This window comes from Onychostoma macrolepis, chromosome 05 (assembly GCF_012432095.1).
Source record: "Onychostoma macrolepis isolate SWU-2019 chromosome 05, ASM1243209v1, whole genome shotgun sequence".
Classification (NCBI taxonomy): Eukaryota; Metazoa; Chordata; class Actinopteri; order Cypriniformes; family Cyprinidae; genus Onychostoma; species Onychostoma macrolepis.
The window spans coordinates 18,847,857-18,862,106 of record NC_081159.1 but is presented as its reverse complement, the minus strand read 5'-3'; the positions used below and the strand labels follow the sequence as shown (position 1 = coordinate 18,862,106).

At 35.8% G+C, this 14,250-nt stretch overlaps 1 protein-coding gene and 1 long non-coding RNA gene across 3 annotated transcripts; both read right to left on the bottom strand.

Moving 5' to 3' along the window:
• Window position 1: 1 nt before the first annotated feature.
• ntmt1 (N-terminal Xaa-Pro-Lys N-methyltransferase 1) lies at window positions 2–4,241 on the bottom strand. 2 transcript variants are annotated; one of them, XM_058775009.1, is made up of 5 exons: window positions 4,075–4,229; window positions 3,254–3,381; window positions 2,656–2,830; window positions 1,125–1,377; window positions 2–1,018 (listed from the first exon to the last, which is right to left on the bottom strand). In XM_058775009.1, exons 3-5 carry the CDS (start codon window positions 2,815–2,817, stop codon window positions 762–764), a joined length of 672 nt encoding a protein of 223 aa, XP_058630992.1. In that variant the 5' UTR covers window positions 2,818–2,830; window positions 3,254–3,381; window positions 4,075–4,229; the 3' UTR covers window positions 2–761. The 2 variants fall into 2 exon arrangements, with proteins under 2 accessions (XP_058630992.1, XP_058630991.1); XM_058775008.1 differs by lacking the exon at window positions 3,254–3,381 and having other exon boundaries at window positions 4,075–4,241.
• Window positions 4,242–7,788: 3,547 nt separating this feature from the next.
• Window positions 7,789–10,754, bottom strand: LOC131541492 (uncharacterized). The gene is made up of 3 exons (XR_009271521.1): window positions 10,330–10,754; window positions 9,918–10,146; window positions 7,789–8,803 (listed from the first exon to the last, which is right to left on the bottom strand). It is a non-coding gene; the product is annotated as an uncharacterized LOC131541492 (long non-coding RNA).
• Window positions 10,755–14,250: the final 3,496 nt, after the last annotated feature.

The following is a 14,250-nucleotide window of genomic DNA, read 5'->3' as shown; positions in this document are numbered from 1 at the left end:
CTGCTCCAAAATATTCGTTTATTCAAGGCAAAATACAGCATATGGTTCATAGAGTTTTCTGTCAACAGCTGTAAATTCACACATGTAACATTAACTAGTATAGATTCAAATTGCCATATAAGTTATTAAAATGTTTTACACACACCATTCAGTGCCATAGACACACGTTGAACTCTGATTAAATAGGAAAGTTCACCCCCAAAAAAAACAATTCTGTCATCAAATACTCACTATCATGTCATTCCAAACCTGTACGACTGTGGAAACCTGTATGACTCAGACATTTTTCAAAATACCATCTTTTGTCCACTAGAAGAAAATAAGTCATACAGGTTTGGAACAACATGAGGGTGAAAACATGACCATTTTCATTTTTGGGTCAACTGTTCCTTCAAGTCTTCAGCACACCTATTGCTAAACACAAAGCAGTGTGCGTGGTTTACATTTTTTCTTGATTGTTTCTGCCTTCCACACTTCAAACTGTGGATCAACTGGAGTGTATAACTGTTTGGATATCTGAAAAGCTACCATTTGCCACTTGATGAACCCTAGCTGTTTATATTACAAACTCTAGAGGTCAAGTAAAACTCCCCTGCTTAAAATCCCAAGGTCACCTTCAAGTCTTGTGCCTTTTTTGTTTAAAAAAATGGTGATAACATTGGCAGTAACACGTAGCTTCTTGTGTAGCTAGCATTTATCTTAACTTCTCACATTATTGGCTTCCGAACAAACATAAAAAACCCCTCGTTTAGTGCTCACAGCTATCTGAGTGCTAGAGTGTGGACCTGATAGATTTCCTCAGGGAAGTTCTGCTGCTGCTCCTCACAGATGATGTTGAGTCCAGCCCGGGATACTAGGTGACGTAATACATTCAGGTCCCGACACACGCTGCTGTCTACATCATCAGGTATTACACCTTCAAATGAAACATTATCCTTCACCACAATCAGGCCATCTGGACGCAGACCGCTCCGACAACGCCTCAGGAATTCCACCAGGTGGTCATCGGTCAAGTGACCTAGAGACACATTTTTTTTGCAAAGTATAATAGAAGATACATTTGGTCATTTTCACCATTTCGGTTCATAGTTAATGTAGTGAAAGAAGTGAATTGTATGCCTTACCAATCACCCACTGGATCCATATGACATCGTAGCGTTCTGGCTGGGGCTGAAAGTCTTGTAGACCACAGCAGAAGTAGTTCTCCACTCGCTTGGCCTCCTCACCCAGGTAGTTACGAGCTTTATCCAGAAACTCCTGTGTCACGTCCACTAGGTCCACTGTACGGAAGAGGGGCAGCAGCAGGCGTTTGGTGATACGGCCGATTCCTGCACCACAGTCCAGAGCACAGCCTGTCCCAGTCTTACCCTGGCCTTCCTTAAAGTAAAACAGAAAACCAAATGATTGTGTGTTTCTCATGAGCTTTCATTTGTGGTTAGGTGAAAGTTGAGTAACTGTGGGAAAGATTACAGTTAGTTTCACAATATTTCTTTCAAATAATCAGTTTATAAGACTTGACAGTGAACTAGTATTCAGAATAGTAGACTTCCAAAAGATTAAATCTTTACACACCACCACGGGGCGTGAAGGAGACAGAACCAGGTGGAGAATGACCAGAACAAAACGAGGAGCTCGGTCCTAAACGAGGGACTACATCTGTAGCATGGACACACGTTTTTAAGCACTGCAGTTTTAAAACAACCGATTTTAAGCCGTTGAAACAAACAACAGAGCTATATGCGTGCGCCGTCTCTGTTTCTGTGTGACTGACTTTGAACTATTACATAAACACACTTGTATGCGTCAGGAATCCCCGTTTTGACAAGTATCCTCATAAAGACAGCGATTTAGGTCTTAAGAGAGAGGAAACAGCTGAAAGAATAATAATAATTATATATATATAGAGAATCAATTCATAATACACGTGTTAATTATATCTATCATAGATAGATGGATATAATTAACACAATGAAGGCTAATTAATTTACACAATGTAGTGTTTCTTATTTATTGTAGTTTTTTGTCCTATTGCTTGCAATTAGTTTCTTATACTTATTTCATCACTGACTGTTTATTTATTTTCAGTGAGCTTGAGTGTTTTTTTTTTGTGTCTATTTTTAGGCTTGTATTAGTTTGATATTGACATTGGTGACAAGGATTATGAAAATTCTATGGTATCAAAGATTTTAATATCATAAAAACCTTTTTAAAAGAAAAAAAATTACTATATCGTGATATAAAATTAGTCATACTGCGATATAAGATTTTGGTCATGTCGCCCACCCCCATTTACACTAATGTTCAAAGATTTGGGAAAGAACTTTGAAAGAAGACTCATGTTCACCAAAGCTGCATTTATTTATAAAAAAAAAAAAAAGATACAGTAAAAACTACAATACTGTGAAATGTTATTACAATTAAAAACTGTTTTCTGTTTTATTATATTTTACAGCTGTGCTGTATAACATTTTTGTGAAAAGTGATACTTTTTTTAATTATTATTCTTTGATGAAAAGCCAGTTCAAAAGAATAGCATTTATTTAAAATGAAAACCTTTTGTAACATTATAAATGTCTTTATTTTCATCAATGTCTTGACTTTTGATCAATTTAATTTGTGCTTGCAGAATTAAAGTATTAATTTAGAACTACTCACCCCAAGGAATTTTTGAAGAAACTTTTTGGAGCCATTAATGTCGATGCTAGAAATGCTGCCATAACCCCCCAGCATTCCATCCACAGTAGGTGGAACTTCCTTCCAATAGTGTTCTGCCTTTGAGTAAAAGGTTGTCTGGTCTTCTATCAAACAGTCTTCCATCTTTGTGCAACTCCTGACCACAGAGATCAAAATTAGTTAGTTTTACCACAGATCTGAATGAGAAAGTAATTTATAATAAAGCTATATCATATCTGCATTTATGCAAGACTATATATTACAGGTAGTCCCTCATTTTTATTGTATGTTTCTATGTACATTGCTTCATTTAAAAATAAAAAAAATTGCTTCATTTTTCTGCAGTTGTAGTTTGTGTAAATGTATTTATACGGTCCCTGATGCATCATAAGTCTGTATAAATGTATCTTTCCGTGGTATATATATGTTGCTTCAGATGAAGCTTCTGTGCAGTGTAAAACGCATTAGTATTTCAGAAAATGAATCATTTGCATTCTTATGAAAATGTTATAATCAACTGCTATTAGTCAAGTTTCCGTACTGTGCTTTTCACAATACCTGTATTACTGTATTATATTACCTGTTTTAGGTCATATTTTCATAAAATCATTCATTCATGCCCCCAAATGAGAAAGGTGAATGTGGCCAGGAGGAAAAAATTCTGTATGTTGTTGTATGTGAGAAAACCTTGGGCACAACCATCCTCATCTAGCAGGACACACATCACAACAATTTTTAAGTACTAGTTTTGTAGAACTAGTCATGCATGCATTCACTGAATAAATGGTTTAATGTCAGTTAGACAAAGTTGGAGTTATATGGATACTGATAATGAAAATATAATTTCAATGAAATCGTCAAAAGCCAAATATTCAGCCTGTAATGAGACCTAAAGAGCTGAAGCGTAAGCCCATGTCATATTCAGACACCTGGATCCAAATGCAGCTCTGCTGTCCGAACTCAGCTGTCAGGAAGCATCACTGACAGACTGACAGACAAATGACTGCCAAGTTATTATAACATGTAGTCTACTAACAAAATGTAAGCATGAATAAATATAGGACATACGGTATATCGATGTCCACACTCACTAAACATTTTAGTCTTTGGGATAGATTAAAAAATAGGTACATTTAGAGAGTTATAAATAGTTACTGAAAATAGTTCATGTGGTACAGTTGCATCTGTTCACCTTCATTCTCATTTCTTACTGGATTTACTTGGACCAAAAAGTTCTTACACGTGTTCCTGTCTTTAAAGGCGTCTTGTCTCGGCTATATTTGGTGATGACAAAAAGTTACACGTGTTGACACGAGAGCAGATGGAAATCACACGCTTCCACTGCCTCTCTCTGACCTCTTTATGTCCTAAAAGTAATTCAGACAGTGGAGACTGACGTACCTTTGCTTTCGTGCTCTCGCTGACTGTCGTTTCTTTCTATCGGTCATGTCACAACTGAACAACTGTAGCAGAACTGCCCCATGAAAGCTTTTCCAGCTCCCCTGGCTTCCCAAATCAGAAATACTGCACGCCTCACGTCATTTCCTTATTTGACTACAGTGTTTCTTCTTCTTCTTCTCGTTTTTATTGGCGGCTCGCAATCCCATATTGAGCATTACCGCCATCTACTGAAGCAATGGATCAGAGACTCTAATCCCCTTACCTCAGACCTACCAGGGACTCACTTTAAAAATGTCAAACATCCCTGTATTTAACATCAACCATATCCTGCTTTATGTTGATGGTTTAGATAATTCAATATCAGACATTGTGAATATTGTTTTCCTACTTGCTACATATCATATACATTGTTGTAAGTGGAGAGACTCTCGCCCCTGCTTTGAACATTTCATGAACGAATTTAAACTATTCTACTCCTCAGTTAAGAGGAGTTAAAAAGTTAGTTAAAAATTGTGCCACGAAAATATCATCGGACATGTCCAAGTTTCTTGTGTTTTAATTTTTTTAATTAATTACTTCATTTTTTTTCCCCTTATGTATTGTGGATCTCCTTAAGGTTTGATGCTGATTGTTATTGTATTTGGTCTTATACTATGCTGTTACCTCTATGAGTTATTGTACTCTGTTTAATAAAAAAAAATAATAATAAATAAAATAAAAAAAAGACCTACCAGGGACTCGAGCTTTCGATGTTGCTGCGTGTTCCTACCGTGTTTCCCTTCAGTGTTTTGTTTTTTATTTGTCTCCATCTTGTGGCCGCACTTAAACTTGCACGTGGCTAAGAAACCGTCAAGTAAATGTTTTTTTTGTTTTGTCTTTGTTTCCCCCCCAAATGCTTGTAAATTGTCCGACATTGTACATTTTACCCAGTGGTGTTTTACCCAATATTGTAAAAAAAAAAAAAAAAAAATTCTATGTGATTTATGTTTTAGATTTTTGTTGATTTTCATTTATTTTAATTGAATTAATAGTAGAATGATGTGTTAATGATATAATAATAATAAGACATTCATTTGAATAATTTTAAGTCATCTTAAAATTACTCGAGGTTTGCTGGGGCCCAGAGGAGGCATAAATAGGCTACACTGACAAACAAGAAGTTTTGAAAAATGAAACGAGATTAACGAGAATATAAAATTATTGTAATACTCATACAATCAAAGCAGCATTATTAATTTAAGAAAAAAAAAAGTGTAAAAACACTATAGCATCTTTTTTGTCAGACACTAAAAGCATGGCTTACTTATATCTTTTAAGACAGAATAGTTTGCGTCCCTTCTTTGCCCTCAGAGCAATGGTTTACAGAGAAGAATTGATACTGTTGAGTAACTAGTTAGTTAGAATGTGTTACTTTTTAGTTGTTGTTTTTTTTTATCCCTTTTATCATCATTTCATTTTCATATTGTGTATAAGATCTAAATGTTGGCATAGTTATACTAGTATACTTTTATAAATATCCTTTCTCTCTCATTTCCCAGAGATCTCCAGCCTGTTTAATAAATGTTCATCTGAGTGGTCCTAGTTTCGATCCTGTATTTGTTTTGTATTCCGTCCAGCCACTGTTGCATTTTCTTTCTTCTCATCCCATCTCTTATTTTCGCTCCCTTCATTACTTGACAGCATGCTTTCTGTCTCGCCTACTTATGCTGGTCTCTCCTCCCCCACAAGCCCTACGTTTCACTGCTCTCCTCACTCTCCCCTGGGTAACTCCTCTCTTCCTCGTTCTCCCTCCCGGCTCTGTCTGCTCATCCTCTTTCTGTCTGTCCTCCTCAGCCGAGCTGGCAGGGTATACAGATGATGACTCAGTACACTGCCTGTCTGCATCGGACAGCCTGAAGTCAGTCGATATTTAATCTGATCTGCTCTCTTTCACCCTATCTTCTTCTGCCTACTCCCTCTCTGGCTCCTGACACCTTTTACACTCTCATTAGAATTACAAAGAGGCTGGAGAAATGGAGCGGAAATCAACACTTTTGAAATGTCCTGAGTCAGCAGAGCTGGCCTGCTCTTCTCCTCACCTGTCTCTGCCTGTAGTCCTCTCTTTCTCTCTCTCCGTGTGCCCTCTTCACGTTTGTCCTTTCAGATTAACCTCTTCTGCACTGCTGCATATGTTTGACAGTATAGTCACCAAGATTTGTCTCATCGTAGACTCATAGTTTCTCATCAAAGGACACATTCGAAAGGTAGTTTAAAAACTAATATTAATAATAATATAATATTAATCAACTATATATATATATATATATATACTATTATAGTGTTTATTCATATTTTAATTAGATTTTCAGCTTTCAGTTTTAATTTTTGTTTTCGTTTATTTATTTTGATTTTATTTTGTTATTTTTAGAATTTCTATGAAGTTTTAGTTTTGAAGTATTTTCATTTCAGTTTTAATTGTAAGTATTTTTATCAAGTTCAAGTTCTTCATTTAATATTTATATATTTTTTCATTTTATTTTAGCTTTATTTCAATCAACAAATATATATATACTGTATATACACACTCATACAAAAGAATCCTTTAAAAAAAAAAAAAAAAAAAAAAAACGTATGTTCCACTAAAGAAAGAAACTCATACTATTTGAACTATCTCTTTAAGGAAAAGAGTGTAACATATACTGTATTCAATTGTATATTAATATAACATGCAGATTAGTATGCAGATCTCATAACTTTCTCTGATATCAGGTCAGTTAGTTTGAATGGCAGCTATTTGATGCCACCTTGTAACTCAATTACACCACTGGCTATAACTCTTATCAGTCACACAATGACAACAGTACAGGAACTCTTGTCAATAACAGCATTAGCAAGAGTAGCTGATTAAAATGCAGTGTAATTGGTATTTAGAAAAGAAACATCTATCTTTTTGTGCTCTAGAAGTGGAGTGATTTCCAACTGGAGCTGTGGAGGTTGGTTGGACGGAAAGGTGTGAAGATGTGTCTTGCATAGGATGGAAGAATCATCTTATCATTCTACACACAGACCTTCAGTCGCCCCGACTCAGACTCAAGGACATATGTATCAATCTATAAATGTTCTGTACTTACACATAGAACAAACTTACCCTCATGCATTTATTAAGGCATTCAGTTCATGGCATGCAAGAGAGGAAATATGGATTCCCTGAAAAAGAAATAGACAATATGAGGACACTTACAAAAACGTGTGCACAACTATAAACACTTTGAATTAATTGCATTTAAAGTGACAGCTACTGACATGATAAATCTTGTGCTACTTAAACAAAGAATAAACTAAAAAAAAATAAAGAAAAAAAAAAAAAAAGTCTCCTGCAGAAGTTTCCTAAAAGTGTGCTTAGGTCATTTGTAGGATAATTTAGACTTTTGTCATGTTGTTGGTGTCAAATCATGAATTGTACAAAAATAACAAAAAATGTTATGTTATTATTACAAAATAAATAAATAAATGTTTGAATGTGTAGAATTCGTATGTATATGATAACTGTAATAAAACATTTTTAAAAACACACTTGTGCATTAATTAAAGGAGCCACGTGATGGCACTGTTGTACTATATTCAAGCTAACTAGGACAGCATGAGGTTAAAATCATTCCTCCCTTCATTCAGCCAGTCATTTATACTTTTATTAATTCATTTATTTAATCAACCACTCACTCACTTACTCACTCACTCAATATATTTATTTTTATATTTAAACATAGGCACAACAGGATCTGTAGTTCTCTCAAGCAAACTAACACTAACAATAAACACAATGCCACATAGTGGTCAGAGCTCAAAACACCGTGAACGACTGACTAACAACCGTATTTCGGATACAAGTTGTCCTATTTGCAATACTACCCTGAAGTACATGTTTTATTGATGACAATACTATGAAAATGTATATGTAAAATAATGTTTATTGTTACAATAGGTTAACACTTCATTAAAAGTAGATATTCTGTAGGTTTCCATGGAACTGTGTTAAAGATAGTGGAATAATGACTGAAATGTTAGATAACTCCAAGGACTCTTCATGCTAATCCTAGTTAGACAGTTAAAACAGCAAATCTATATACTTTATAACGCATGGCTGTATTGTTAAAAGCCATTTTATTCAGAAGATGACTATGACTGTTATATAATTATAAATACATATAATTATAATGTGTATATGTGTAAATAATGCATACAATAGCAAAAGCTTCTTAACATAATGATACAAGCAGCTATGAGTGGATGTGCCTCTTTGTTTGTTGAATTTGTCTGATTGTGTACTTAATAACAGATAAAATACGAGGTAATCTGCTGTGTTCCTGTATGCCATTTGCTACACAGTCATATGACTGTGTTTGTGCATATGTGTATGCAAATGTTTGTGTTTATACACTCTGAAAGGTCACAAGGAGGTCTTATGCCTTATTCAAGCTGAACCATATGGCCAGAGTGTCTGTCACAGAGCCAAAAGGCAAAAACAACCAAGCTAACTAAGAAATGTTACAATATCATTAACAGTGTTTTAAAAATGAATGATATTTTTCCTCAAAAAATGAGTCAGAAGCAAATTTTAGCCAAACGCACATTGCAAAAGTCTTTGAAGAGAGAGTGTGTGGATGTGTGTTTGTGACACATGACAGCTGTGTGGTTCTTTGATGTTTGGGATTACAGTTGGATTACATCATGGTAGTCTGGATGAGAGCACCTGTATTGTGATAGAAAAAAAAAATTGTAAAATACACAGATGAAAAGAGAGGCTGGACTGAGGTCTCTCCTGAAGCAGAAGAAAACAATAACATAAAAAAGAGTGTAAAATCATGTATGTTTGTTTCCTTAAATTTCTTTGTACTGAATGCCCCTGTACGAATTCAGTATTATGTTTGAGCTAGAAGCAGTAGCTATCAGGTAGCTATAAAGTGCTATTATTTAAACAGCTCTCTTGAATACTAAATTCTGATTGGTCAATCATGGCATTTGGCAAATATATTATAAATTATAATTATTATAAATTACCATGAATATTTTTTAATAATGAATGCTTAAAATGGATGACTACATTGCCATGTTCATGTTTAATATTATATTACATTATATATTATAATCTTGTTTACAGTTGTTATAGTAAATAAAAAGTTGTTTTTGGTAATTGAAAAAAAATAATAAGCTGAAATAAAATAAAATATAAATATTAGATGGAAAACTTAAAATTAAAATTGACTGAAACTGAAATAAGCTGACGGTGACATACTAAAATTGTTCAAACTAAAACTAACATAAAGCTATATAGAGATGTTTAAAAAATAAAAATGACAGAAGCACATAACAAAATTAGGCTACTTAAACTTAAAATATAAAATAAAAGCTAAATCAAAAAATGAATAATATTATGAATTATATATATATAAATGGATATGCACATTTATGTATGTTTATAACGTAATCAGTATATCTGTACGCAATATGCAATATCTAACAGTTTTTAAATCTCACCTTTTTATATTAGTATATCATTATAGACCCTGTAGTACATACAGCAATATATCAGCAGCAAACTTCAACCAGTCAACACTAGGCTCTTAATCGAAGCCAGAGCTCTGCAGGGCGTCGAGCTGAATGCTTAATGACTGAATTACAATCAGGTTTGGGTGAGAACAGGATTAGTTCTGTCTTTGAAGGTCTGAGGTCTGATGTGGTTTCTGGTTTCACAGTGCAGCAGTGCCTCGCATTTTGAAAACAGTGTAAGTCTGTGTGTGTGCGTGTGTGTTTATGGAACAAAACATGATTGCATGTTACACAACCCAGCTACTCGCTATGCTTACCATGCTAGCTGCCTTTTCCTCTCTTTCTGCCCGTTCTCCTCTGATTTTTCCCCTCTTTTTCTGTTTTCCCCATGTGAGCCTCTGACACCCCCCATCACCGCCAACAACTCTCTCTCTCTCTCTCGCTCTCTGTATCTATATTTTGTGAGATCAGCCCTGGTTGGGTAGATTGAAGTGGACAGCAGTGCAGAGCACACACTCACTACTGCCTCTCTGCCTAATCCCTGACCTAGAAACAGAGAGAGAAAGAGAGAATACTAAAAGGTTACTGAGAGGATAGAAGTGTCCTGTGTGGGTGGCTTTACTTAGCTGAGATTTCTGGAAAAACCCCTACAAGTGAGCTAAATCTTGCCATAAACTTCCTTTGGAGATATTTTAGCTTTATCATCATGATTATAGAGTTAGTATTTACCTCACATATGAAAGACGTGAAGGATTGAGTTTGGGATTAATATAATGGTCTGAATTTAAGACAAAAACATATTATCAAAGATGAAGGCAGTTTGTAAGGTTATGAGTTACCAAACTAGTTAGTTGCACAGGAGCTCCACACCTGGTCTGGAGGAGAATTTACACTCCTCTGAGACTACGTCTGGCTGGCACATAGTTAAAAATGCATAAGCCATTTTCTTATTAATATTTCACATATGCAAGCTCCCTATCACCAGTGCAGCAGTAGCTATGCAAGCAGTACAGAGAGTGGGAGAGAGAGAGAATGTGAGAGAGATACAGGGAGAGAGATGAGTATAAAAAGAGAGAAGAAGAAAGAGAGGGGAAAGCAGAAAAAACTATATATGTAGAAAAAAAAAATAGGATGGAATCCTCAGTTCTCAGATGAAACAAGCCAGACTAGGTCACAAATGTTTAAACAGTTTCTTTGACATAATTTCTCACTTGGAACAATATGTGTACTTATCAAGTAAATGACTCAAGTAAACTCTTGAGACAGTACAGCAGAACAGTGATTCTCATAACCATGCATTTTTTCTCTTTGCATTATATTGAATTATAGTTTAAATGACCATTGCAAACACACAGTAGAGCAGCACCATCTAGTGGTAGTACAGACAAACAGTAAAAACAGCAATATTGTGAAATATTCATCATAATTCATTATAAAATGTAATTTATTCATGTGATGAAAAAGCTGAATTTTCAACAGCCATTACTTTAGTCTTCAGTGTCACATGGTCCTTCAGAAATCATTCTAATATGCTAATTTGCTGCTCAAGAAACATTTCTTATTATTATCAGTGTTGAAACAGTTGTGCTGCTTATTATTTTTGTAGAGACCCTTATAATTTTTGTTTCAGGATTCTTGGATGAATAGAAAAAAAAAAAAAAAATCTTACAACTCCACTATTTTGAACATAAATGTAGATGTAATTATTTATTACATTTATTTGCCTACAGCATTGTGACTGGTCTTCCTTGGATATGTGGACCAATTTACAAAAGCTAACATTACAATGATATCACTGGATACGGTCAATGACTTTTACAAACAAAAAAATAACATTTACTTGCTGATTAGAAGTATTACTTTAAAAACTAAAACATCTTACTGACACAAAACCTTTGAACAGTAGTGTTTATATTCACATATTTAATGGAATCATGTAAAATATATGTGTACATATGAAACAGCATAATCAAAGTACACAAAAGCAGAAATAACTGAAAGTTTAAAGTAGCCTGCATTCAACGACAGTTAAATTCAATCTGACATTTCATCTCTATCATCCTGCATTTCTTCAGAAAAGTGCATTTTGTGTAGAAATTTTAGTGATACAAGTCATGTAACCGTGTTGTGACCCAGTGTGTGGACCTTTTATTTTTATTTCAGTTAACTGTTTCATTTTCCGCCCACTTAGCTAGGAAAGACATCAGTGTTTATAGTGCTAATTATTTGATTAAAATCATAATCAACTTCTGTACAACCAAGTAGACTTGGAGACACCTAGGGAAAAGCTTTGTCCCCACAATTCTTTAAAAATGTTAAAGTGTCCTGATTTCACCTGCTAGACGTATTCGCTTAAAATTATGTCTCTTCAGTGTCCTTCTAGCTACCGTCTCTGGTATAGTTTGTTCTTCTCAATAGCTGTTTCTTTGCCATCGAAAGTTGATTTGCTGATACTTTCAATTCTAGAATGTCTTTTCGCAAATCACTTTGCAATGTATCTGGCTGCCATAACAATAACTTTACACGCTTGCTGCTGTTCGCTGCAGTCCTACAGCGCAAGCAGCTTCTCAATTTAGCTCGCTAGCTAAGCTGGAGAAATGCCCAAATGAAAATGCGCTTTCAACAATGCAAGTGAAGTGTTTTGCTGTCACTGTAAACGTTCATTTTCTGTTGCCAGCAAAGGTAAATTAAACATTGCAGATCACAAGAGCCTCTAACACTGTTAAATGTGGAATTACATTTTATTGTTTATGCTATCACATTTTGTTTTAGAAATGATTTAATGAAATGTACATATTAATGTTGAGGAGAACATTTTCTCAGGTTTCCTTATTCCATTGCCAAAGAAACTGATGACAATGGGACAAAAGATAATGTGTTGATTGTGACATAAGGAACTGTTGTGCTCATGGAGACTCAATATTTTGCATTGCATAAGTACATACATACTCATATAGGCTATGCACAGACATATACATGAACAGTTATGCAAAGAGGCCACTTTTTGCAGTTCCTCCCAAAACAACAAACAACTTTGGAGTTGTACATGATGAATAAAACAACTTTGAGTAAATCAACAACCATTCTGAACGATTCAGTGATTCAGCGATTCAGTGAGACTAGACTGATTCAAACTGATAACTCTTATGAATGAACTGGAAGCAGCAGCAGCAATTGTTGTTGTGTACAACCAGTTAAGCAATACAGTGATCTGTTGTCTATTCAATGTCTTCTTTATTTCATAACATCCCCATAATTTTATACTTTTTTATACTTTTATGGATATATGTTGTCTTTACCTGCAGTACAAGTAAAGACCACTGATTCACTGACAGATTCATATGATTGGTGACATTTGCAAGTTTTGTTTCTTCAGAATCAGAATCAGAATGAGCTTTATTTACCAGGTATGTTTACACATACGAGGAATTTGTTTTGGTGACAGAAGCTCCACACTGCGACAGAATGACAGTGACAAGACAAGACACAGATAATAAGGACAATAATATACAAATATACAAAGTAGACAATGTGCAAAACAGCACAAACACAATATACAAAATAGACAATTTAGTATGTACAGGTATGTTAGGTGCAAATTTGAAATGTAATAAGTATGTGTGTTAAATAAATAAATGTATGATAGTGTTGTGTGTTCCATAATTATTGTCAGGTGTTCATGAGATGGATTGCCTGAGGGAAGAAACTGTTCCTGTGCCTGGCCTTTCTGGTGCTCAGAGCTCTGTAGCGTCGACCAGACGGCAGCAGTTCAAAGAGGGAGTGTGCTGGATGTGAGGGGTCCAGAGTGATTTTGCCAGCCCTTTTGCTCACTCTTGATGAGTACAGTTCTTGGAGAGTAGGGAGGGTTGTACCAATGATTCGCTCAGCAGTCCGGACCCTCTGTAGTCTTCTGAGGTCAGATTTGGTAGCTGAGCTGAACCAGACAGTTATTGAAGTGCAGAGGACGGATTCAATGATGGTGGAGTAGAACTGTTTCAGCAGCTCTTGTGGCAGGTTGAACTTCCTCAGCTGGCAAAGGAAGTACAACATTTTTTGGCCTTTTTGACAATAGAGTCTATGTGAATGTCCCACTTCAGGTCCTGAGAGATGGTGCTGCCCAGGAACCTGAATGACTCCACTGCAGCCACAGTGCTGTTAGTGATGGTGAGTAGGGGGAGTGCAGGGGGGTTTCTCCTGAAGTCCACAATCATCTCCACTGGTTTGAGTATGTTCAGCTCCAGGTTGTTAAGACTGCACCAGACAGCCAGCTCTTTAACCTCCTTTCTGTAAGCAGACTCGTCACCGTCCTGAATGAAGCCAATGACTGTGGTGTCATCTGCAAACTTTAGGAGCTTGACAGAGGGTCTTTAGATGTGCAGTTGATGGTGTAGACTAGAGAGAGAATAGCAGTGGGGAGAGGACGCAACCGTGAGGAGCTCCAGTGCTGATCGTACGGGTGCTGGATGAGAATTTTCCCAGCCTCACTAGCTGCTGCCTGTCTGTCAAGAAGCTGGTGATCCACTGACAGACGGAGGTGGGCACGGAGAGCTGAGTTAGTTTGGGCAGGAGGAGGTTTGGAATGATCATGTTAAAAGCTGAGCTGAAGTCCACAAACAGGATCCTCACATAAGTCCCTGATCTGTCCAGATG